The 23,802-nt window shown below is 44.8% G+C and overlaps 1 protein-coding gene across 1 annotated transcript in view; it reads left to right on the top strand.

The window, feature by feature from the left end:
- Positions 1-23,802, top strand: part of capn3a (calpain 3a, (p94)) — a 104,300-nt gene that overhangs the window by 40,563 nt on the left and 39,935 nt on the right. Inside the window, exons 3-7 of the mRNA XM_078407089.1 lie at positions 4,253-4,371; positions 8,140-8,273; positions 10,146-10,314; positions 16,696-16,779; positions 16,986-16,994. Coding sequence (XP_078263215.1) covers positions 4,253-4,371; positions 8,140-8,273; positions 10,146-10,314; positions 16,696-16,779; positions 16,986-16,994 — 515 coding nt within the window. The remainder of the gene's footprint in view (positions 1-4,252; positions 4,372-8,139; positions 8,274-10,145; positions 10,315-16,695; positions 16,780-16,985; positions 16,995-23,802) is intronic.

Here is a 23,802-nt window from a genome sequence, read left to right as displayed (position 1 = left end):
CCTGCTATTTCAGGAAGTGAATTCCAAACCCTGATGACTGGCTGTATTTAAAAAAAAATTAGCTTCCCCTTCTTTTGCCTTAATCCATGCCTTAATTTCCTTAGATCTACAGGTATGTACTTTGGTTACAGATCTTTAAGCATATTTGCTTTTTCTAACTACTTTGTGGTTTTAAACAGTACCATCAAATCTCTTTAGCCATTCTCTGCTCCAACGAGAATAACTTGAATTACTTCACTCTGTTCATCTATTTATATTGGTAGGAGTAATAAAAAATGAAGCATGTTCTTCAACTGGTGAGAGATTGTAGAGCTAAGAGGGATTTGGGTGTCCTGGGGCACGATTTGCAAAAGGCTCCAGTGCAGGTGCAGCAAGTAATGAGGAAAATTCACAGAATGTCATTCTTTATCGCTTGGTTATTGAATACAATATTAGTGAGGTGTGAAGGAAGGAACTGCAGATGCTCGTTTACATTGAGGATAGACACAAAATGCTGGATTAACTCAGTGCAACAGGCAGCATCTCTGGACAGAAAGAATGGATGACGTTTTGGATCGAGACTCTGAAAAAGGGTCTCAAGCCGAAACGTCACCCATTCCTTCCATCCAAAGATACTGCCTGTCTCGCTGAGTTACTCCAGCATTTTGTATCTATCTTCAAAATTAGGAAGGGTCTGGTTCACTGAAACAGCGAGACCGCATTTGCTGTACAATACTGATCACGTTCAGTCACAAAGGATTTTAGTGTGATGGAAGCAGTTTGGAAATGGTTCAACAGATTAATCTTTGTTATAGGTAATTTGTTTTATGAGGGAAAGTTGGGAAGGAAAGGATTCTTTGGAAGGGTGAGAGGCAACTTGATTGAAACATACAAGATATTGGGGTGTGGGGGTAGGATTGGTTCTCGACAGGAAGAGGGTGTTGTCAAGGAATCTAAAACCAGGGGTCACTAAAAATAAGGAATTTCTCATTTTAATCAGAATGGGGTAATTATTTTTTTTCTCGTGACTCTTGGAACTCTCTCAAAGGGCAGTGGCAGCAGAGTCTGAACATTTTTGAGGCAGATGCAGATAGATAAGCAGGCTTGTGAAAAGTTGCTCAGCATAGATTGGAATGCAAAGATTATAATCAGATCAAGATTAAAAGACACATGATGCTGGAGGGCCCTTCCTAAATTATGGTTCCCAGAACTGGCTAGCATTGGGCCACTTTACAGAAGCTCAGCATGACTTCACCTCTCCTTTCCTCTCCTCCTTCAATACCATTCATGTTGGGGTACCAGAAAAGAAACTTCCTCATGGAGGCAGAACACAGGACTGAGGTACTCAATGAAGAATGAACATCAAGCAAGATGATGCGGACATAGTCTCAGTAAAGGAAGATGTGATTCTGAGTCAGGGAAAAGTTGAAAAAGGAGGAGGCATAAGAAGGCATAAACGTTAACTGCACTTGACGTAGATAAATCACCTGTTTCAGGTAGATTGTTTCCCTGCAGCTAAGGCAGAGACAGAGGGAAATTTGTGAAGATGTTAAATTGAATTGACTTGAAAGATACAGCATGGAAATAGGCTTTTTGGCCCACCGTGTCCATGCCAACCCATTCCCAGTTCTATGTTATGCCTCATTTGCATCCACCAGGGGCAATTTATAAAGGCCAATTAATCTACAAATCTTCACATCTTTGGGAGGTGGGAAGAAACCGGAGCACACGGAGGAAATCCAGAGGGAGAATGTGTAAACTCCACACGGACAGTACCCAAGGCCAGTATCAAACCCGGGTGTGTGGTGCTGTGAGGCAGTATCTCTACCAGCTGTGCTACTGTGTCGCTCTGTTGGTCAGAATCTTCCAACATATATAGGTTCAGTGTGATGCCTGAGGCCTGGAGTATGGGAAACATTAAACCGTTGCTCAAAAAGGATATCAGATAAAGCCAACGGTGACAGATCAACCATATTGACCTCAGTTTAGGGAAGCTTTTGGAAATGATAATCAGAACCAACATTTGGACAAAGTGTGATTTCATTAGGGAAAGCCAATATATTTACTAAGGGTAACTCATTTTTAACTACTAATGTAATTAATGAGGACATGTTGTTAATGTGTTTTGTCTGGACTGTCATTCAAATGAACGAATGATAAAGAGTCATGTAATTAGCTTGTCATCAAGAATAAAACAGGCTGCAATAAGGCGGGCAGAAAATCGTCAGGAAGCACAGTAGTGATGAAAGGGTGCTCTTTAGACCAGAGGGAAGTGTGCAGTGGGATTCCATTGAGGAGAATTCTAGGGGGATCCTTCCTTTATCTGAATATATTAGTGGCTTGGATTTGTATGTACAGGGCACAATTTCCAGGCATAATGAATTCTGAAGAGTAGAGTTCAGGACACAGATAGACTGGTGAAGCAGGCAGATTAGTAGCAGATGAAATTTGGCATAGTCATTCAGCACAGAAACGCCTTTCGACTCACTGCTCACTGACTCCATGCCAACCGTCAAGCATTTATTTACACTAATACTATGCAGATTCCTGGAGCTGTGAGGCAGCAGCTCAATCCACAGTTCCATTGTACCATTATGTTTTAAAGTAATATGGAACTCTGGTGTTCGAAATAGAGGTAGTCAAGTCAAGTCAAGTCAATTTTATTTGTATAGCACATTTAAAAACAACCCACGTTGACCAAAGTGTTGTACATCAGTTCAGGTACTAAGAAACGAACATACAATGGCACACAAACATAACATCACATACATAAACAGTTCACAGCGCCCCCTCAGAGGGCCTCAAAAGCTAGGGAGTAGAAATAGGTTTTGAGCCTGGACTTAAAGGAGTCGATGGAGGGGGCAGTTCTGATAGAGGGTATTCAAGAGAGAAAGTCATGATGGATCTCTGTATAAGACTGCCACAGCCATGTTTAAAAATTATATATAGTTCTGTGTACCATACTGAAGGAAAGATGTGAAGACATTCAAGAGGATCCAGAAGAGATTTATGAAAATAATTTTAATGACGATGGACGTTAGTTCTGTGGATAGGCTGGAGAAGCTGGGTTGTCATTAGAATCATGGTAGGAGGGCATGAAAGGATCTGACAGAGGTGTTTAAAATCACACGGAACTGTTTCACTGGATGCAGGCCAAGATCCAGAGGAGTAGAGTCGCTGTGATTGGGAAAGGGACTAAAAGTAACTCAAGCTGGGGATGGGACGCGGGTGTTAGCACGAAACAAAAGCTTTTCGCTGTACCTCGGTACACGTGACAATAAACTAAACTATTGCAGAGGCAGATTCAGTCAGGCATTCGAAAGACACAAATCCTTGAAAGGGAAAAATTAGGAGGGGCAAGGGGAGTCGGGATAGTTGGAATTTTCTCGGAATGTGCGGGCATGGACTCAATTATGAAAGAACTGAGTTGGATGTCAAAATGGCATGTTGAATACAACAACACTTGAAAAGAATGCCAAGCATTTCACTACAGTCTTGACTATATTAAACAGTAAAATACTCCAACTAATCTTAGCAACCATCACAACTGTTCCTATGCTCAAAACATTATGGTTGTTCCACGTTCCGCTGCCATTCGCGTGTGGTCTGCTCCGTATGGATTATTTACATCAAGGAGGGCCTCATTTTAACTCTTTGGGAGAATGTAACTCCCGGAGCCAAGTGCCGTGTTAAAATCACAGAAGTCCACTATGAGTGTAAGAAAATAACTGCAGATGCTGGTACAAATCGAAGGTATTTATTTCACAAAATGCTGGAGTAACTCAGCAAGTCAGGCAGCATCTCAGGAGAGAAGGAATGGGTGACGTTTTGGGTCGAGCCCCTTCTTCAGACTGAAGAAGGGTCTCGACCCGAAACGTCGCCCATTCCTTCTCTCCTGAGATGCTGCCTGACCTGCTGAGTTACTCCAGCATTTTGTGAAAGAAGTCAACTATGAAGTAATTTCCAAATACAGGAGCATCTTGTGTGAACCTGGAGCTGGCTTACACAATTTGGACAAAATCATTTGCCTTTATCATTCTGTTACTCATAAAATGCTTGACCTGTGTAGCAATCAATCTCCATTGATAAGTTTACACCATTTCTATTGATGGGGAAAATCCCTTGGAAGTGGTCATCTTTAGGAGGCAGAGGTCCAAAACGAACCCTTCCTCCCAAACACTTTACACTTACCATTGGCCATGTCTGGGAAGTTGGCACCTCTACAGGTTGGGAACGCTGCCACTGAAAGCTGACACTCTTTGTTTTTAACCAGGTGACTGCTGGTTCCTGGCTGCCATCGCTTGTCTAACTCTGAACGAGAAGCTGCTCTACCGGGTCATCCCCAAGGATCAATACTTTACTGAGAATTATGCTGGGATCTTCCATTTCCAGGTAGGGTGATTCTCAGAGAAAGCTGGCTCTGTAAGCATTGAGAGGGGCAGGAATAAATGACAAAATGATGCTTATAGATCGGTATTAGTTTATTGCTGCTAATTATATTACTAATTATATTAGTTTATATGTACCAAAGTATAAGAAAAAACCTTGCCAACTATCCAGTTAAGTTATACTATACATGAGTACAACAAAGAGAAAAATACCAGAGTGCAGAATATAGTGGTGCAGCGTTATAACATTACAGTTATGGAGAAAGTGCACATAAAAAGTGCACGGATAGCAATGAGGTAGGTTGGAAGATCAGAAGGATCTGTGAGGTCTTTTAAAGGAAGGTAGACACAAAATGCTGGAGTAACTCAGCGGGACAGGCAGCATATCTGGAGAGAAGGAATGGGTGACGTTTCGGGTTGAGACCCTTCTTCAGACTGATCTTTGCTGAACTCTCATCGAAGAGAGGAGGAGAACTTCTTCAAAGTAGACCTACCTTGAGGAGATTTTGCAGTGGATTGGAAAGAACTGCAGCTGCTGGTTTAAATCGAAGGTAGACACAAAATGCTGGAGTAACTCAGCGGACAGGCAGCATCTCTGGAGAGAAGGAATGGGTGACGTTTCGGGTCGAGACTCTTCTTCGAAAAGAAGAGAACTTCTTCAAACTAGACACACCTTGAGGAGATTTTGCAGTGGTCTTTTAAGGGAACTTGGTGAATGCGAGAGGATGAAAGAAAGAGGAGAGTATCTGTGGAGGGAATGGACGGAGGCCATTTGGATCAGTACCTTTCTTCCATCTGAAGTTGTCACAGCACTAGCTCCCTTGGATGTTGCTCTGATCCCTTTAACTGACTATCAGGCCACGAGAGGCCAATCCTCAGCATCATTAGTAACAACTGGGTCCAATTAGCCGATATTGGTTGGCCACTTGAACTTTGTCAGCCTACTCCCTATAAAACCTAGGCATTCTCTCCCGCTGGGAGAAGGAAGAGGCTGAGTGAAGAAGCAGGAGTGAAAGAGGAAGAAAGAAAAAGAACAGTGAGTATGGGAGACAAAGTGGAGCCACCTCCCTTCTACCTGTGATTCCCTGATGCAGGTTCAAAGAAGACTGAGCCACTGGGGCAAACCTGAGACCACCAGTGCCACTGTGTAGTCAAGACTGGGCTGCCAGGAAAGAGGCCCTAGACAGCCAGTGCTTTTGCCCTATGACTGAGTGGCCAGGGCAAGCTTGAGATGCCAAAACCTCTTCCTGTCCCCAGTCAACGAGGGGCTGCGACCACCCACACACAGATGGAGGCAAAGACTCCAGAGACCGCCAGTGTAGCCTGTTCAAGTCCAAACCTGTGCTGTCAGCACCTCCTCTCGAGGCAAGGGTGAACTGCAGGAAGAAGCCTGAGATTGCCATGCCTCCTTCTTCGAAGACCAGGTCTGAGCTGCCGAGACTACCTTGAGTTCACCAGCGTCATCACACATGTGTTCCCACCTTGTGGTCCTGGACTTTCTTACCACTGTAAAGAAAATGTATTGTGTGTGTTCATCCTACTCTGAGTGTCGGTGTGTTCACTGTCGAACTTGTCCTTGACATCACACTGGTGGAGAATGTGGACAAGACCACACTGGCTACTCACGATGGCAGAATAAATTCAAATGGAGGATTGCTGCCGTTTCGCAAGTTTTATAGATGTTGATTGGGCTCCTGTTATTGGATGTGTTGCTCCATACATGTATCCCCATTTTGTAGCTGGAGTATCATTCAGAAGGACTTCTCTTGAAAAAAGAAAACTGGACATTAAATCAGCTTGAGACTGAATGATGCCACAGTCTCTGCTACTGAGGAAACGTTCGCAGTAGATCTCTGCATCTTCAGAGGTCTCCGAGTAAATTTGTGTTGTGTTTAGAAATGCTTAACAAACTAACTAGACAATTGTCGCTGGAAGTCTGAACACAAAACGGTAAGAAACAGACAAAAGAGGAACTCTCAAGTTCTGAGATCATCGCTGGGGGGGTGGGGGTGGGAGGGGTGGGGAGGAATGTGACAGCGTTGTCTGCATTAGATGTCGCTCTGATATGCCATCACTAGCTCACTGACCAGGAGAGGCCAATCCCCGGCATCATTGGTAACAGCTGGCTCCAATTAGCTGATATTGGTGTCCATTTGAAATTTGTTAGCCTACACCCTGTAAGCCCCAGGCATTCTAGCCAGAGGGGAGAAGGGAGAGGGTAAGCAAGAGTGAAAGAAGAAGAAGAAAGAGAGTGAGGAAGGAAGACAAGGCGGAGCACCTCCCTATGTTCTGAGTCTGAGTCTGAGACTGAGTCACTGGGGCAAACCCCAGTCCACCGTGTGGTCAAGACTGAACTGCTGGGGAAGAAGCCGTAGACAGCCAGTGCCTCTATCTGAGGCTAAGACTGAGTGGCCGAATGCAAGGCTGAGATGCCAGAACCTCTTCCTGCCCACAGACAATGAGGGACTGCGTTCACAGACACACCCATACTAATCCAGAGGCCACCAGCGTAGCATCTTCAAGCCCAAAGCTGAGCCACCAGGAATAAACCTGCACTGTCAATACCTCTTCTTGAGACAAGGATGAACTGCACAAAGAAACCCGAGATCGCCATGCCTCCTCCTTCGAAGACCAGGCCTGAGTTGCCGGAAAAGCCCTGAGATTACCAGCGTCATTGCTCATGGGCTTTGACTGTGAGGGAAAGTGCCCTCCATGTGTTCCTGGACATTTTTAATCCTGTAAATAAAATATATATCACATGCGTTCATCCTACTGCGATTGTCGGGGTGTGTCCACTGCAGAACCTGGCCTAATCTATGAGGCCAGAAAGGGTTCCGACCCGAAATGTCCTCTGTCCATTCCATCCACAGATGCTGCCTAACCCGCTGAGTTCCTCTAGCACTTTGCAAAAGACAGGCATAGCTGGGGCTCGTGTGAATACCCATGGCTTCACCTTTGATTGAAAGAAAGTGAGAGGAATCAAAGAAAAAGTTGTTGAGGGTGAGGACAAGCTCCACTGCAACGGAGAGTGTTAGTTAAGGGTTACTGGCTGGGACTCTGCTCTAGGATGAAACTGAGGACCCTGAGGGCTTCCTGTTGGGGAATGGAAGTGTAAGGAGACAGAACGTCCATGGTAAAGATGACATGGTGGGGGCCAAGAAATTGTAAGTTGTTAAAATGGTGTAGAGAATGTGAAGTGTTCCCAGGCAGAGACTGGACCGGGCGGGACAGGGTAGAGTTACGATATGAGGAATTGGTTCAGAATAGGCAGAAACAATGGGGCTACCAGAGCAGTCTTGTTTGTGGCTCTGAGGAAGGAGTTGGAAACTGGTGGTGTGGGGTTATGGAACTATCAGGTTGGACGGTGTGGAGGGAAGATCACTGGAAGTGATGAGATCTGTGAATGAACCAACTGCACCAGGAACAAAGCCACATTAGCTGTGTATCAAGGAATGCAAGTTGAAAAAATGACTGAATTTGTTGCTGGTTATGCATTTTGAGGTTGTTTCATTAATTTCAAATTAATTTTCATTAATTTTTTCCCACATGAATTCCATAAGAATGAATTTAATTTGTATATTAGGCAGTGATTTGTACATTCTGTCAGGACAAACGACCACAGCAGAGGGACCACCTGTATTGCTACATGCGTTGCGTGTGTTGCTGGGTAGCTGGAGTGGGGCATCTTGGGGCCCATGTCACACAGCCAGAGGCAACAGGATCAGGCCCTTCATCCCACCCTCCCTGCGCTCATCTGCTTGTTGATTTGCAGTTCTGGCGTTTTGGTGACTGGGTGGATGTTGTCATCGACGATCGAATCCCCACGTTCAACAACCAGCTGGTGTTCACCAAGTCGGCCGAGCGGAACGAATTCTGGAGTGCCCTGCTGGAGAAGGCCTATGCCAAGTGAGTGCCGTTTCCCTGCTGCGGACTCTGCTGTGATCGGCTGATGTTTGTGTTTACGTCCGATTCCTGTGTCATTTAAGAGTCGGCTGCACGCTAACCACAATGTTGTGCTCCCTGTTCCGCCAGTGTAACTTGGCTGCCGGAAGCCAACAGGGTGCTCGACACAAAATGCTGGAGTAACTCAGCAGGACAGGCAGTATCTCTGGAGAGAAGGAATTGGTGATGTTTCGGGTCGAGACCCTTCTTGGGTGGGGACCTGTGCAAGAGGCAGGCATTGCCAGATCCAAAGCTAACACATTTTGGAGCAGGCCACAGAATGAATTCTGCCCAGGAAACGTTTACCAGTTTAACACGTCTTAACATCTGTTCTTTAATACATTCCAAAACAATAAAAATTGGAATAAACACTAAAATAATTTGCAATTATAAAACATTATAAAACTCAAATGCTTAAAACAATTTAATACATTAAAACAATTATAATAAGTTTAAGTAGGATGCTCAACACAATTTAGACATTAAAGATAATTTATCTGATGAATAAGTACAGATATTTAAAATAAAATTAAGTTTCATGGAAATTTAACAGATTGAAGATCAATTAAAAAGCAAAATAATTTAAGTTATTAAAAAAAGATTAAAGTAAAGGGCTCCTAGACAATTCAACACATGAAAATAAACCCAACTGAAGCACGGGCCGTTGACCTACACTCTCATTGAGCTGTTCCTCCCTATTCAAGGGAATCAGCCTGCTCTCTGCTTCATGGATATAAAAACGTTGCCCGGGCTCGCTGCTCTTCCAGTTTCGGCCACTGTTGATGCGACACTGGGAAGGCGAGAGAGAACAATGGAGGTGGTGGAAAGCAATGCCCAGCCGAGTCGCCAACATCTTCCACCAGAGAGCCCTTCTTGTCCAGCTGCCGCACTGTCCGGTGGCCGCGGCTGTTGTTATGGCTCATGTTGTAGCCTCAGTCTGAAGAAGGGTCCTGACCTGATACGTCATTTATTCATGGTCTCCAGCGATGCTACCTGACTTGCTGAGTTACTCCATTTTGGTCATGCTGTCATTTTGCGTATTAACCAGCATCTGCAGTTCTTTGTTTCTACCTAGTTGTGGGGTGATTGGGACTTGTGTAAAACCTGTCTGAAGTCAGGGTTTACTGAACGTAACCCTTGCGTAAATCAGGGAGTGTCTGTATAAGACTGATTTAAAAGAGCAATTGCTAAAAGTGGAGCGAATGGTAACTACTTCTGCTGCCTGTCGGAATGAACCCAAATCAGATAGGTTGGATTTCTATATTTAATAATATTATGGGAGTACATTTGTATGTAGGGGTGTCCATCAGTCAGGTATTTGTATCCAAGGCATGGCCTGTTGGCATTAATTCTCTTGTTGGCAAGATGTGATGAGTGACATGGAATGATTTGGTGCTGGGCTAGGAACTCTCTTCCTCAAAGGACAGTGGAAGAATAAGACAAGCAGAACGTTTCTTGATAAGCAAGGAGATGTAAGAGAATGATGCCTTTAGGCTACAATTGATCTCGCAGCTTTGGTGATCCAAGTACATTCCTGTCCCCAAGTGCTGTCTGTGTGGAGTTTGCACCTTGTTTCACCTGGTGCTGAAGATTTATTAGTCAGAAGGTTAATTGGCTGCTATGTGTGTCGGTGAATGGTAGAATCTGGGAGAGTGATGTGAATGTGGGGGGTATAGGCCGCAGGGAAGATTAATGGAATGGGATTTATTTGGGATTTGGTGTAGCTTTGTAGAGTCAAATAGCTTCTATGTCAAGTGATATGAACTGGAGAAGAGATGATGTCAACACGTGGGATGGTCACATTTACACCCAATGTCCCATTTGTTTGTCATTCAGGCTGCATGGATCCTACGAAGCCTTGAAAGGAGGCAACACCACAGAAGCCATGGAGGATTTCACTGGTGGAGTCACTGAATTCTTTGAGGTGAAAGGTGCCCCCAAGGACATGTACAAGATAATGAAAAAGGCTTCAGAGAGAGGCTCTCTAATGGCGTGCTCCATTGACGTAAGTCTGCCACCTGGTGGCAAGCCATTGACATTGATTCAGTCAGGCTATAAATCCATTCATCCAAATAGGAGAGACCCTCTTCTGACCAATGTTTCACACGGACAGATTCATCGACACTCTGGTGAAGAATCTTCAACCTGAAGTTTTAACTTTGTTTCTCTTCCACAGATGCGACAAAACCTCTTGAGTATTTCCATTTTCTGCTGTTATTTTAGATTCATAAACTGATCACTCTTCTGAAAACGTTCCTTGGTGTAACTGAGAGATATCAATTACCTGGAGTTATCTTTTTATAACTGTGCTGCTGATTCTGTTTCCCTCTCCACAGATGCTGGTCGAAGTGTTAAGTATTTTCTGATTTTACTTCAAAAATGTTAGTTACTTTGATTGCATACCACTGTTTGTTCCCCGACAATGAAAGTGAAGGGTAAACGTTTTCAAAAATGATAGTACAATAAAGGCCATTTCATAAGGAAATAGGGGTTGGAGTCGGCCCCTCATGCCTACCCTGCCATTGAAAATTATCATGGCTGATCTGCCCCAGTTCCTCAACTCCTCTGCTCCTGTCCCTCATAGCTCCCAATTTCCTGATGTTACTTACTATTGTCAGTCACCTTTGTGACTTTCCAGATCATCGAGGTACACAATGATGCCATTTGCTGTGTAACACTTCTTTTGGAGCATTGCAGGGAACTTGGGCAACAGCGCTATGGAAGACCTTCACAACAGTTCGCCAAACTGGGAGACCAACATGGTCATTGATTTGTTATTTTCACCTCCAAGCAACCTGGTAGTCTACACCCCACCACCACCCAACACCGCTCATATCTCCATCAAGCAATCTGCCAATCCCTGTTTTCCCTCCTGCTCCAATATCTAATCTTCTGGTCCCTTGTCTCCCCCCCAAACGAGCTACTCGTGCTCCATCTGCACTCCTCCTCCATATCAGCACACTCCTGCTCCTGATCCCATTCACTATCCCTCCTCCATCAGCCTTTTCAAATCTGGGCTTCAGCTCAACAACACACCGCTCTCCCATGCCACTTGGTCTTGGGTCGGCATGACTGTCTTTGCCCAAAGGCTTTGGGCTTGGACAAACCTGGTAGGTCTGGATCATTTTAATGCCCGTCATGGCAAAAAGCAGATGTACCAATGGATCATTCATCAGTGACTGCGAGAGGAGATTCCCTCCCTTTGTCAGACTCGGCACCGGCCCCATGTGAAATTCATACCATATATTCTCTGCCCAGTGCTGTCGCACTCACCTGGGCTTTTTGTCACGTCAGATGACCAGCATCTGTTCACCATTTTAACATGGTATTAAATTGGGTATTACTGGGGCAGATGTTTATGCGATCGACCTAAGGGTCTGTGACAAGGCCAGCATTTATTATCCGTTCCTCATTCACCTGAGCTGAGGAGATTGTTCTGACACTGCTGGATTGTTGGGTGTGGAGTCACAGACTAGGTCAGGATGGCAGAATTCCTCCCATGAACCAACCCCGTCCCTCACCAGGGCTTTGTCTGTCACTCTCACTGTGGTAGCTCTGTCTCTCTCCACTGTTGGTGTTATGGCATTCTTGTACACTCTGCCTCTCTTTGTGTTTCAGCCTTATGAACTTTTTCTTTTACTTCTTCGTTATCTGTTACCACATAGTCATTATGTTTATTTCCTCATCTCACACTTTCTGTCCCTACATTTTTATCTCTTTGTTTTTAGTCTCTCACTGCTTCTTTATTTGATGAACTTGATTTTCCATCTGAAGTTTGTTGTCTTTTTTACTTTCTGGCTTTCTTTCCTCCCTCTGCCCTTCCCCATTCTCCCCTCTGCCTCTTCCTTATTCTTCATGCTCAACCCTTCTCTCCCTTGCCTCTCCTCAATACCACCTCTCTTCCTTTAATTCCCCCCTTTCTACGCTAACCCTCTTTACACCCTTGCTGCACTCCCTCTCCCCCTCTTTCCCTCCTACCTCCTCCTTCATGCCTCTCCCCTCTCGTCCTTTCCTCATTGCTAGTGATATCATATGATATTGTCTCAAATTCCAGGAAGGAATGTTTTATGGGTCTACCATCATGTTACAAGCCCAGGTGCAACATTTTCTCTCCTACGCTGTAAATTTCCACGACTCGTCTCAGGCCAAAATTGGTGATCCCAGCAAGGATGTGGAGGACCATTTAATCAGGGTTTGTATGGGAATAATGTGAACGATAGTTTGGAGCATTGTGTGATTGCATCTGCAATGCATGCTGGCTAACTGGTGTGGTTAACTTCCCTGAAACTCAGCATAATTGCGCACTGAATAACCCTTTCCTGCTCAATAAGCAGAAACATTATAGTGAATAATCCTTACTTGAATAAACGACAACTCTGTTCAGTTAAATAGCGAGAATCCCATCACCCGTGAATAAACACACAAATGGAATTTCTTCAACAGTTGTTACTTTGCTGGAAGTTTAGCAGAACACTGGCGGAGCAGTGATCCTGTGCATTTGCAAGTGTGGGTCCATGCTTGGGTAACTCAGCGTTGCCTACAAACTTTGATCTGTAATATCTGAAATAATCAGATTGATCCCAAGCTTTTGTTTAGATGTATGTAAAGAGGTGGGGATGTTTCAGGTTGCTGTAAATTTCACAAAATGGAACATCACAACAATGCAGAGCTGATGCAGAGCTGGTGACAGTTCAGTGGATCTAAGGAATTCCCATCCACAGCATTTTCCGACAAAATAACAGAGCTACCTTAAGCCTGTCAGCAAATTTGGCTTTGCCTCTTACTTTGAACATTTAATGTCTTGCAGCTGCTCCAGATCTCCTTAAATGCAGCATGACAACAGCAGCCTCCAGCTCTTGAACTCCTGGCTAGGCTGTGCTAACTTTGCAAGTACACTCAGTGAAAACTGTTTAGGGGATGCTTACAACAGCTAATCCGTGCCTAATTGCAAAATTGTAATTCAGAACTGGTTAGAAGCTTATGTAAAAATGTTAGAGAATTTTATCTTTAAATCTGGAGACAATAATATTTATAAGCAAGTGGATATACGAAGGGATTCTGAGACAAGGCTGGAGTGAAATCAACTCTTGGAATTAGACATTGCAGAGTTTAATATAATGGGAGGAAAGTGGCTGAACTTATTTGTCATTAAATTGAGGCAAAGAAGACAAAGTGCTGGAGTAAATTGGAGGGTAAGGCAGTATCTCTGTAGAACATGGATAGGTGATGTTTCAGGTCATGACCCTTTGTACAGGTATTATTATACATAAGCACATCTTAGATACAGTACAAGTGTATAGAAATAGTACACTGAGACAGTATATGAGTCACCAGGTTTGGTGCCATTTTCAAATCCGTTGTAAGTACAGAGTTCTTAACCTGAACATGAAGGCCTGTTGTCCTAACGGCGTTGCAGGGTCGGCCTGGCCAAGCATAGTCTTTGGTGTCTTCGACTGCTGCTGTGTGGGGTGAGGGGGAGGGGGGGGGGGGGGGGGGGCGGCAAGGATTGGAGGAAGAAGGGAGAAGGGGACTGGAGAATTGAAATTGGAGTATTCAGTGTTCATACAGTTGGGTTGTAAGGTAACCAAGTGGAATATAAGGTGTTCTTCCTCCAGTTTGCACGTGGCATCACTCTGACAATGGCAAAGCACCAGGACAGAAAGATCAGTAAGAGAATCGGAAGGGGAATTAAAATCATTAGCAAACGGGAGATCCAGTATCCAGGTTCTCCAGAAATGCTGCCTGATCCATGAATCCTTGTTTCTATAAAATAGAGGCTGTCAGGGAAATGACAACCATGTAAAGCAGAAATAGAAAGAGAAAAGATCATTTAGATACAATTATGTATATAATGGAAGAGCATTAAAAGTAGTTTAGTACTAAGAAAAATTTAAAAATGGCAGATATTAGATCCCTGAAATATAATTAGAAGGTCAGGATAATAAATTTGGGAGAAAATTAAGGAGCAGGAATAAAGGGCCTGTCTCACTTAGGCGATTTTAAGGCGACTGCCAGCGACTAGGCTGTCGCCGACTGTTCGCCGAGGTGTCGCAGGCATGATCGTGAGGAGTCTTCAAAGAATTGTACTGGATCACGGCACGTTGCTGAGAAATGAACCGGATTGAAATTTCTCGGCGACAGCTGGCTTGTCGCCAGGTATCGTTGCTTATTGCGGGCGTTGTCGCATGCTGTCCCCAGGTTTGCTAGGTTGTCGCAGATGCATTTAGAAGCACGTAATATTAAATTAAGTAAAGTCATTTGAAGATACCATAAAATACTTGTGTTTAACCAATTTATTTACCATCAGGCTATTTGACAGGTAGATTGGAGGTGACAGTTTGACGGTCAGGTAAACGTGGGAATTTTGCGATGTTTATGGCTATCAGCGATTACTTTTAAAGCAGGCTCCCAACCCAGATATGCAACCCAGAAACCAGATATGCATCTCCAGTACATTTTCCTAGAATGCTCACACTCGCACAAAAATCCATTTAACCACGTTTAAAATGAACTTTCTTAATACTGCTATTAGTAAACTGGAAGTCAATCCAGTTTATGCCTTATTACCATGAAGCTTGGTTTTCAAATAACCTGGGCAAGATGTTATATTTCAAAACTCTCAAGTAATTATAGATTTGTCAGTGATTTCAACGAAAATTAGGACGCCGGAGAAGCATTGATAAGCGTGGGAATTTTGCCATGTTTCCGATGACGGTGTAATCACTTAGCCAGGTGCTAGTTTCACAAAAAAAGTAACTTGTATCGACCTGACTCGGCATTGTCGTGGTCATTGTCGTAGGGTAAAAGAAAATTTTGGAAATCTGCTATGACTTTTACAGTCGCCGTCAGTCGCCTAAAAAATCGCCTAAGTGGGACTGCCCCTTAAAGCACATAGATCTCAAAATGATGGGGATTTCTACCACCATGAAGATAAGTGGCATGGATGGTGGATGGGTGAGGGGTAGTGGGCAGTGTGTACCAAGTTATTTCTCAGCCAGTTTACAAGAGACCTAATGGGAGGATTCACTGTTGGAATAGAGTAGACCAGAGCAGATAGAGAAGTAGGAAGCGGGGCCACAATGGAAACAGAACCAATTGGGATAAGAGTTGAGAAGAATTAATGCACAATGAAGGGTTATGGAATAGTTTGAAGGAGCGCGAGGAAAGATGTTTGCAAATAGAATTGGCACAATATTGTCAGAGATTGACATGGAATAACATTAATAACAAAATTGTGCAGTAGTAATACAGAAACTTTCATTCAGCTGAAAAACAAGAGCAAAACTGAATACAAATGAAGCATCTTGGATGAATAACGGCAGGAAAATGTAGATTGAGGGAAGAAATACGCAGGCAGCAAGAGAAAAGCAAAAACAAAGTGATTCGAAGGCAATACTAGGAGGAATTTAAAGGGAAGCTACGAGATTGATTCATAAGAGAGCAGACGCAAAATATTAAAATATGCTTCAGGAAGTCATATAAATCTGATTTATTCACAAAATGCTGGAGTAACTCAGCAGGTCAGGCAGCATCTCGGGAGAGAAGGAATGGGTGACGTTTCGGGTCGAGACCCTTCTTCAGACTGATGTCGGGGGTGGGACAAAGGAAGGATATAGGTGGAGACAGGAAGATAGAGGGAGATCTGGGAAGGAGGAGGGGAAGGGAGGGACAGAGGAGCTATCTGAAGTTGGAGAAGTCGACGTTCATACCACCGGGCCGCAAACTGCCCAGGCGAAATATGAGGTGCTGCTCCTCCAACTTCCGGCGGGCCTCACCATGGCACTGGAGGAGGCCCATGACAGAGAGGTCAGACTGGGAATGGGAGGGGGAGTTAAAGTGCTGGGCCACCGGGAGATCAGAGATGGCATGTGGGATACTCTGGGGCGGATAGGATAAAATTGATAAAACTGAATAGGGGAAAATACATAATTTTAAAAGGATCTAGAGAAGAAGATTGCAGAACATTATTTCATATAGTTAATGATTTGTTCAGAGTAGGGGAAGGTAGTATATATAAATCAGAGAGTTGGGTTGGATAGTGGGAGTTTGGAATACAGTGAGAGTTGTGGTGGGGGGTGGGTGGGGTGGGGGGAGGGTGGGTGTGGACAGCTAGGTTAAACTAGATTGCAAGGATATGGATTACAGTTGTTAAGCCCTGTTACTGGATTGAGAAACCCCACAGGCTGTTTTGTAGGGTGGGACAGTCAACACGGCACCTGTTTCTAGATGGATGGGCAGATCATTGGTATTTTCCAGGCCAACGATAGGGAGCGATGCAAGCAAAGTCATGTCTCAGGAAAGTGATATGGCTCACCTGTTGTTGCATCTGTTGTCAACCGTCCTATCCCATGACTGTCGGCACACTGACCAATTTCTCTTTTGGCAGTCATACGTACCCCTGCAGTTCGAGACACGGACAGCCAGCGGCCTGGTCAAAGGTCACGCCTACTCCGTGACCAGTGTGGATGAGGTAAGGTGTGAAAGCTTCGCATTATGTAGTTTGGCATGTATGTTATTGTAGCCTGCCTGAAGATGCCAGCTAGCACTGGACTCAAGGAGGTAACCCTGAGGAAAGAATTCGATCTAAAATTCAAATGTTTGGAGCACCAGCGAATAGGGAGCATTCTGGGGAATGCTGAGGTATAGGGAGTGAATGTGGGGAATATTGGGGTACAGGGAAAGAATGTGGGGAATACTGTGGTACATGAAGTGAACGTGGGGAATACTAGGAAACAGGGAGTGAATGTGGGAAATATCAAAGTACAGGGAGTGAATGAGGGAATACTCAGGGGCAGGGAGTGAATGTGGGGAATACTGGGGTACAGGGAGTGAAAGTGGGGAAAACCAGGGTACGGGGAGTGAACGTGGGGAATACTGGGGTGCAAGGAGTGCATGCAAGGGAGTCCTGGGGATTTTACTCAAATATAATTGTGGGCAATCTGTGACATGGACATAGATTCATGCAGAACAATTTAGGAATCTGATTAATGCCCAGATGGATTGGATGTAAATCTGATCGCTGCAATATTCTGTCAGGCAAATGGAGGAACAAGATTTGATCTAGTTTCCAGTTGTGCTCTGGTTGTCACTGTAGTGACAATGGGCAGGATTGTTCAGAATGTGCAAACGCGACAGTCACCATGAAAGTTGTGGACAACCCTTGTATTCCAAGATCAATCACTGAGGGCTCAGCTCAGGGGCTCTAGCGAGGTGCCAGCTCCTAGGAATGAAGCGCAAGCTGTCAAGAGTCATAGAAATGTGACCGAGGAGAACAGTGCTGCTTGGCGATAGATAGCATCCAATGCACTCCTGATACTTGAGGGATATTTGAGTGATTACAAGAAGGTAATGCTGAGGTAAAAGATTAACAGTGATCTTATTGAATGGCCTAATTTCTGCTTCTATTTTATGTTCTTATGGACATTTCTTTGACCTTCCATTCCTTTCCATTTGCATCAAACTCGGGGGTTCTTCAGCGCAACTTAAATCGACCCACCGATGCAATCAATGGCAAACTCGGGACAGGAGGTTCATTCAAAGGCATCCCCCTGCAATGTCTCGAGGTGAAGCCGCTTCTCAAGGCAGAGCATCAGTGACCCATCCCGTGCTGCAGAGGAGCAAACAGTGCTTTCTGCTGCTGATGATCCTGAGGCTAGAAATTTGAGTAGGAAGGAACTGCAGATGCTGCTTTGTACTGAAGATAGACACAAAATGTTGGAGTAACTCAATGAGTCAGGCAGTGTCTCTGGAGATAAGGAAAAGGTGACGTTTTGGGTCAGAACCCTTCATCAGACTGAAAGATAGAGCTGGGGGGATGAGGGGGGGAGGGGTGCGAGTAAAGGCCAGTTCAACTCAGCGCCAGAAGAGATGACCCCAGGATGGGCGGAGTCCATAATGGCCCATTGTTGGTTGGGGAAGATGGGCTAACAAGAGGGATGCAATGGATGCCTCCCCTCCTCTCTCCCCCCCCCCCCCACCCCTCTTTCCCCATCCTAGTTGTCTTTCCAGTTCTCATGTTTGCATCCTTGTATCTTTCTCGATAGCACCACTTCCCCAGCCAATGGGCCCTTATGGATTCCACCCTTCCTGAGGTCACCTGTTTCCTTTTCTCCAGAGATGCTGCCTGACCCGCTGAGTTACTCCAGCATTTTGTTTTATATCTTCGCTAGAAAATTGTGTGCAACCATAACCTTGACCTCTGTGGAGCAATCTAGTATGTGCATCACTGGACGACTTCTTGCAGAGTGTCACTCTCAGGAAGGACCAGGTTTAGTAAACCTGAGCCTGGTGACGCCATGCAGAGAGGTCAAGGTATGCTGTTGTGCCTCCTTCTCCACAGCGGAAATGGGGGTTTCTACCCTGTGCCCCCTGACCTTGCCCTGTTCACCATGACGCTGAGCCTAAAACTCACACTTTAGTAGTGTTTTCAAATTAAAAATATCTTTCAACATATCTTTTCAATATAAAAATAAGAAACAGGAGCAGGAATCAGCCACTTAGCCCCCAAGCCTGCTACACCATTCATCCAGGCTGATCAACTATCTCAGTGCCATTTTCCTGCACCATTCCTGTATCCGCTGATATCCAGAGACCCGTCAGTCTCTGTTTTGAATGAACTCGGTCACCGAGCCTCCACAGCCTTGACAAAAGGTCAAACACCTCACGAGATGAAGATTTTATATAACTCTGAACTCTTATATTACAGCAGCATTGTGAAGTCCTCAGAGAGTCATCCTTTACGAGGAACATGAATGAAGAACTCTGGTTCACAGGGCAGCTTTCTTTAATAGACAATAGACAATAGGTGCAGGAGTAGGCCATTCAGCCCTTCGAGCCAGCACCGCCATTCAATGCGATCATGGCTGATCACTCTCAATCAGTACCCCGTTCCTGCCTTCTCCCCATACCCCCTCACTCCGCTATCCTTAAGAGCTCTATCCAGCTCTCTCTTGAAAGCATCCAACGAACTGGCCTCCACTGCCTTCTGAGGCAGAGAATTCCACACCTTCACCACTCTCTGACTGAAAAAGTTCTTCCTTATCTCCGTTCTAAATGGCCTACCCCTTATTCTTAAACTGTGGCCCCTTGTTCTGGACTCCCCCAACATTGGGAACATGTTTCCTGCCTCTAATGTGTCCAATCCCCTAATTAACATATAACATATATATAACAACTACAGCATGGAAACAGGCCTGTCCGGCCCTACCAGTCCACGCCGACCATTCTCCCTGACCTAGTCTCATCTACCTGCACTCAGACCATAACCCTCCAATCCCCTCCTATCCATATACCTATCCAATTTACTCTTAAATAATAAAATCGAGCCAGCCTCCACCACTTCCACCGGAAGCCCATTCCATACAGCCACAACCCTCTGAGTAAAGAAGTTCCCCCTCATGTTACCCCTAAACCTTTGTCCCTCAATTCTGAAGCTATGTCCCCTTGTTGGAATCTTCCCCACTCTCAAAGGGAAAAGCCTACCCACGTCAACTCTGTCCGTCCCTCTCAAAATTTTAAAAACCTCTATCAAGTCTCCCCTCAACCTTCTACGCTCCAAAGAATAAAGACCCAACCTGTTCAACCTCTCTCTGTAGCCTAAGTGCTGAAACCCAGGCAACATTCTAGTAAATCTCCTCTGTACCCTCTCCATTTTGTCGACATCCTTCCTATAATTTGGCGACCAGAACTGCACACCATACTCCAGATTCGGCCTCACCAATGCCCTGTACAATTTCAACATTACATCCCAACTTCTATACTCGATGCTCTGATTTATAAAGGCAAGCATACCAAACGCCTTCTTCACCACCCTATCCACATGAGATTCCACCTTCAGGGAACAATGCACAGTTATTCCCAGATCCCTCTGTTCCACTGCATTCCTTAATTCCCTACCATTTACCCTGTACGTCCTATTTTGATTTGTCCTACCAAAATGCAGCACCTCACACTTATCAGCATTAAACTCCATCTGCCATCTTTCAGCCCACCCTTCCAAAAGGCCCAAGTCTCTCTGTAGACTTTGAAAATCTACCTCACTATCAACTACTCCACCTATCTTAGTATCATCTGCATATTTACTAATCCAATTTGCCACACCATCATCCAGATCATTAATGTAAATGACAAACAACAGTGGACCCAACACAGATCCTTGGGGCACTCCACTAGACACTGGCCTCCAACCTGACATACAATTGTCAACCGTTACCCTCTGGTATCTCCCATTCAGCCATTGTTGAATCCATCTTGCAACCTCACTATTAATACCCAACGATTTAACCTTCTTAATCAACCTTCCATGTGGAACCTTGTCAAATGCCTTACTGAAGTCCATATAGACAACATCCACAGCCTTGCCCTTATCAATTTCCCTGGTAACCTCTTCAAAAAATTCAAGAAGATTAGTCAAACATGACCTTCCAGGCACAAATCCATGTTGACTGTTTCTAATCAGGCCTTGATTATCCAAATAATTATATATATTGTCCCTAAGTATCTTTTCCATTAATTTTCCCACCACAGACGTCAAACTAATAGGTCTATAATTGCTAGGTTTACTTTTAGAACCTTTTTTAAACAAAGGCACAACATGCGCAATGCGTCAATCTTCCGGCACCATCCCTGTTTCTAATGACGTTTGAAATATTTCCGTCATAGCCCCTGCTATTTCTGCACTAACTTCCCTCAATGTCCTAGGGAATATCCTATCAGGACCTGGAGACTTATCCACTTTTATATTCTTCAAAAGTGTCCGTACCTCCTCTTCTTTAATCCTCCTAATTTCCATCACTACTCTACTTGTTTCGCTTACCTCACATAATTCAATATCCTTCTCCTCGGTAAATACCGAAGAAAAGAAATTGTTTAATATCTCCCCCATTTCTTCCGGCTCAGCACATAGCTGTCCACTCTGACTCTCTAATGGACCAATTTTATCCCTCACTATCCTTTTGCTATTGACATATCTGTAGAACCCCTTGGGGTTTACTTTTACATTACTTGCCAAAGCAGCCTCATATCTTTTTTTCGCTTTTCTAATTTCCTTTTTAAGATTCCTTTTACATTCTTTATATTCCTCAAGAACCTCATTTACTCCCTGCCGCTTATATATTTATTGTATATCTCCCTCTTTTTCCGAACCAAGTGTCCAATTTCCCTGGAAAACCATGGCTCTTTCAAATTATTATTCTTTCCTTTCCACCGAACAGGGACATAAAGACTCTGTACTCTCAAAATTTCACCTTTAAATATCCTCCATTTCTCTATTATATCCTTTTTATAAAACAACAATTTCCATTTCACTCCTTTTAAATCCTTTCTCATCTCCTCAAAATTAGCCTTTCTCCAATCCAAAATCTCAACCCTTGGTCCAGATTTGACCTTCTCCATAATGATATTGAAACTAATGGCATTATGATCACTAGACCCAAAGTGCTCCTCAACACATACCTCCGTCACCTGACCCATCTCATTTCCTAACAGGAGGTCCAACACTGCCCCTTCTCTGGTAGGCACCTCTACGTATTGCTGCAAAAAACTATCCTGCACACATTTTACAAACTCCAAACCATCCAGCCCTTTAACAGAATGTGATTCCCAGTCTATATACGGAAAATTGAAATCACCCACAATCACCACTCTGTGCTTACTACTAATATCTGCTATCTCCTTACATATTTGCTCTTCCAATTCTCGTTCCCTATTTGGCGGTCTATAATACACCCCTATAAGTGTTGCTAAACCTTTCTCATTTCTGAGTTCCACCCAAACAGCCTCCTGAATCGAGCCTTCTAGTCTGTCCTGCCAAAGCACTGCTGTGATATCCTCCCTGACAAGCAATGCAACACCCCCACCTCTTGCCCCTCCGATTCTATCACATCTGAAACAATGAAATCCTGGAATATTTAATTGCCAATCGCAACCCTCCTGCAACCATGTTTCACTGATCGCCACAACATCATACTTCCAGATGTCAATCCAGGCTCTAAGCTCATCCACCTTTCTTACAATGCTCCTAGCATTAAAATATACACATTTAAGGGACCCATCATTTCTTATTCTCAGTTTATTTCTTTTCCCTTCTTTCTCTCCTACATATTGGGTCTGAGTGTTTCCCTTTTCTGCCTCCTGCCTCACACACTGCCTATTAGCTATCTGTGTTTGAGTCCCTCCCCCCAACCGTACTAGTTTAAAGTCTCCGCAGTTATTTTAGCAAATCTCCCCGCCAGGATATTGGTTCCCCTCGGGTTCAGATGCAACCCGTCCTTTTTGTACAGGTCATACTTCCCCCAGAAGAGGTCCCAATGATCCAGAAACTTGAAACCTTGCTCCCTGCACCAGTTCCTCAGCCACGTATTTATCCTCCACCTCACTCCATTCCTATTCTCACTATCGCGTGGCACAGGCAGTAAGCCTGAGATTATTACTTTGGAAGTCCTTTTTTTTAACTCTCTTCCTAGCCCCCTGAATTCTCCTTTCAGGACCTCTTCCCTTATCCTACCTATATTGTTGGTACCTATATGTACCACGACCTCTGGCTCCTCTCCCTCCCCTTTCAGGATATCCTGGACACGCTCAGACACATCCCGGACACCGGCACCAGGGAGGCAAACCACCATCCGGGTCTCCCGACTGTGTCCACAGAAACGCCTATCTGACCCCCTCACTATAGAGTCCCCTATTACTACTGCTCTCCTCTTCCTTTCCCTACCCTTCTGAGCAACAGGGCCGGACTCCTTGCCAGAGGCCCGGGCACCGTCGTTGCCCCCAGGTAGGCTGTCCCCCCCAACAGTACTTAAACAGGAGTACTTATTTCCAAGGGGTACAGCCACCGGGGTACTCCCTAGTCCCTGCCTCTGTTCCTTGCCCCCCCTAACAGTGACCCACTTGTCTACCTCCCGTGGTCTAGGAGTGACCACCTCCCTGTAACTCCTATCTATAACCTCCTCACTCTCCCTGATCAGACGGAGGTCATCAATCTGCCGCTCCAGGTTCCTAATACGGTCCCTTAGGAGCCCCATCTCGTCACACCTGGCGCAGATGTGGATGTCTGGAAGACTATCAGACTCCCAGATTCTCCACATCTGACACCCAGAACAAAAAACTGCCCTGGCATTCATACTCTCCAAACAAAGCCCCGCGCTCAGTTACTAAACCTACCGCCCGGCCGCTACTCCAACCGCTCCAACCGCCCACCCAAAAGAACTGAGTGATCTCCTGGGAGAGGCGAAAAACCGGATAAAAAACCCAGGCCAATTTGGGAAAAAATCCGGGAAATTCCTCTCCGACCCCAAGCTAGGCGATCGAAACTAGTCCGGGAGATCACACAGGTCTTACTCCTTACTATCCCCACACAATCCCCACACAATCCCCACACACTACTTCCCAAGCAACACAGCTAGATGCTGCTTGCTACTGCTGCTTGCTGCTGCTGCTATCTTATATGTTTCAATAAGATCCCCCCTCATCCTTCTAAATTCCAGTGTATACA

The sequence above is a fragment of the Rhinoraja longicauda genome, chromosome 10 (assembly GCF_053455715.1).
Source record: "Rhinoraja longicauda isolate Sanriku21f chromosome 10, sRhiLon1.1, whole genome shotgun sequence".
Classification (NCBI taxonomy): Eukaryota; Metazoa; Chordata; class Chondrichthyes; order Rajiformes; family Arhynchobatidae; genus Rhinoraja; species Rhinoraja longicauda.
The sequence above is the reverse complement of the archived record's forward strand: the minus strand, read 5'-3'. Positions and strand labels throughout refer to the sequence as shown.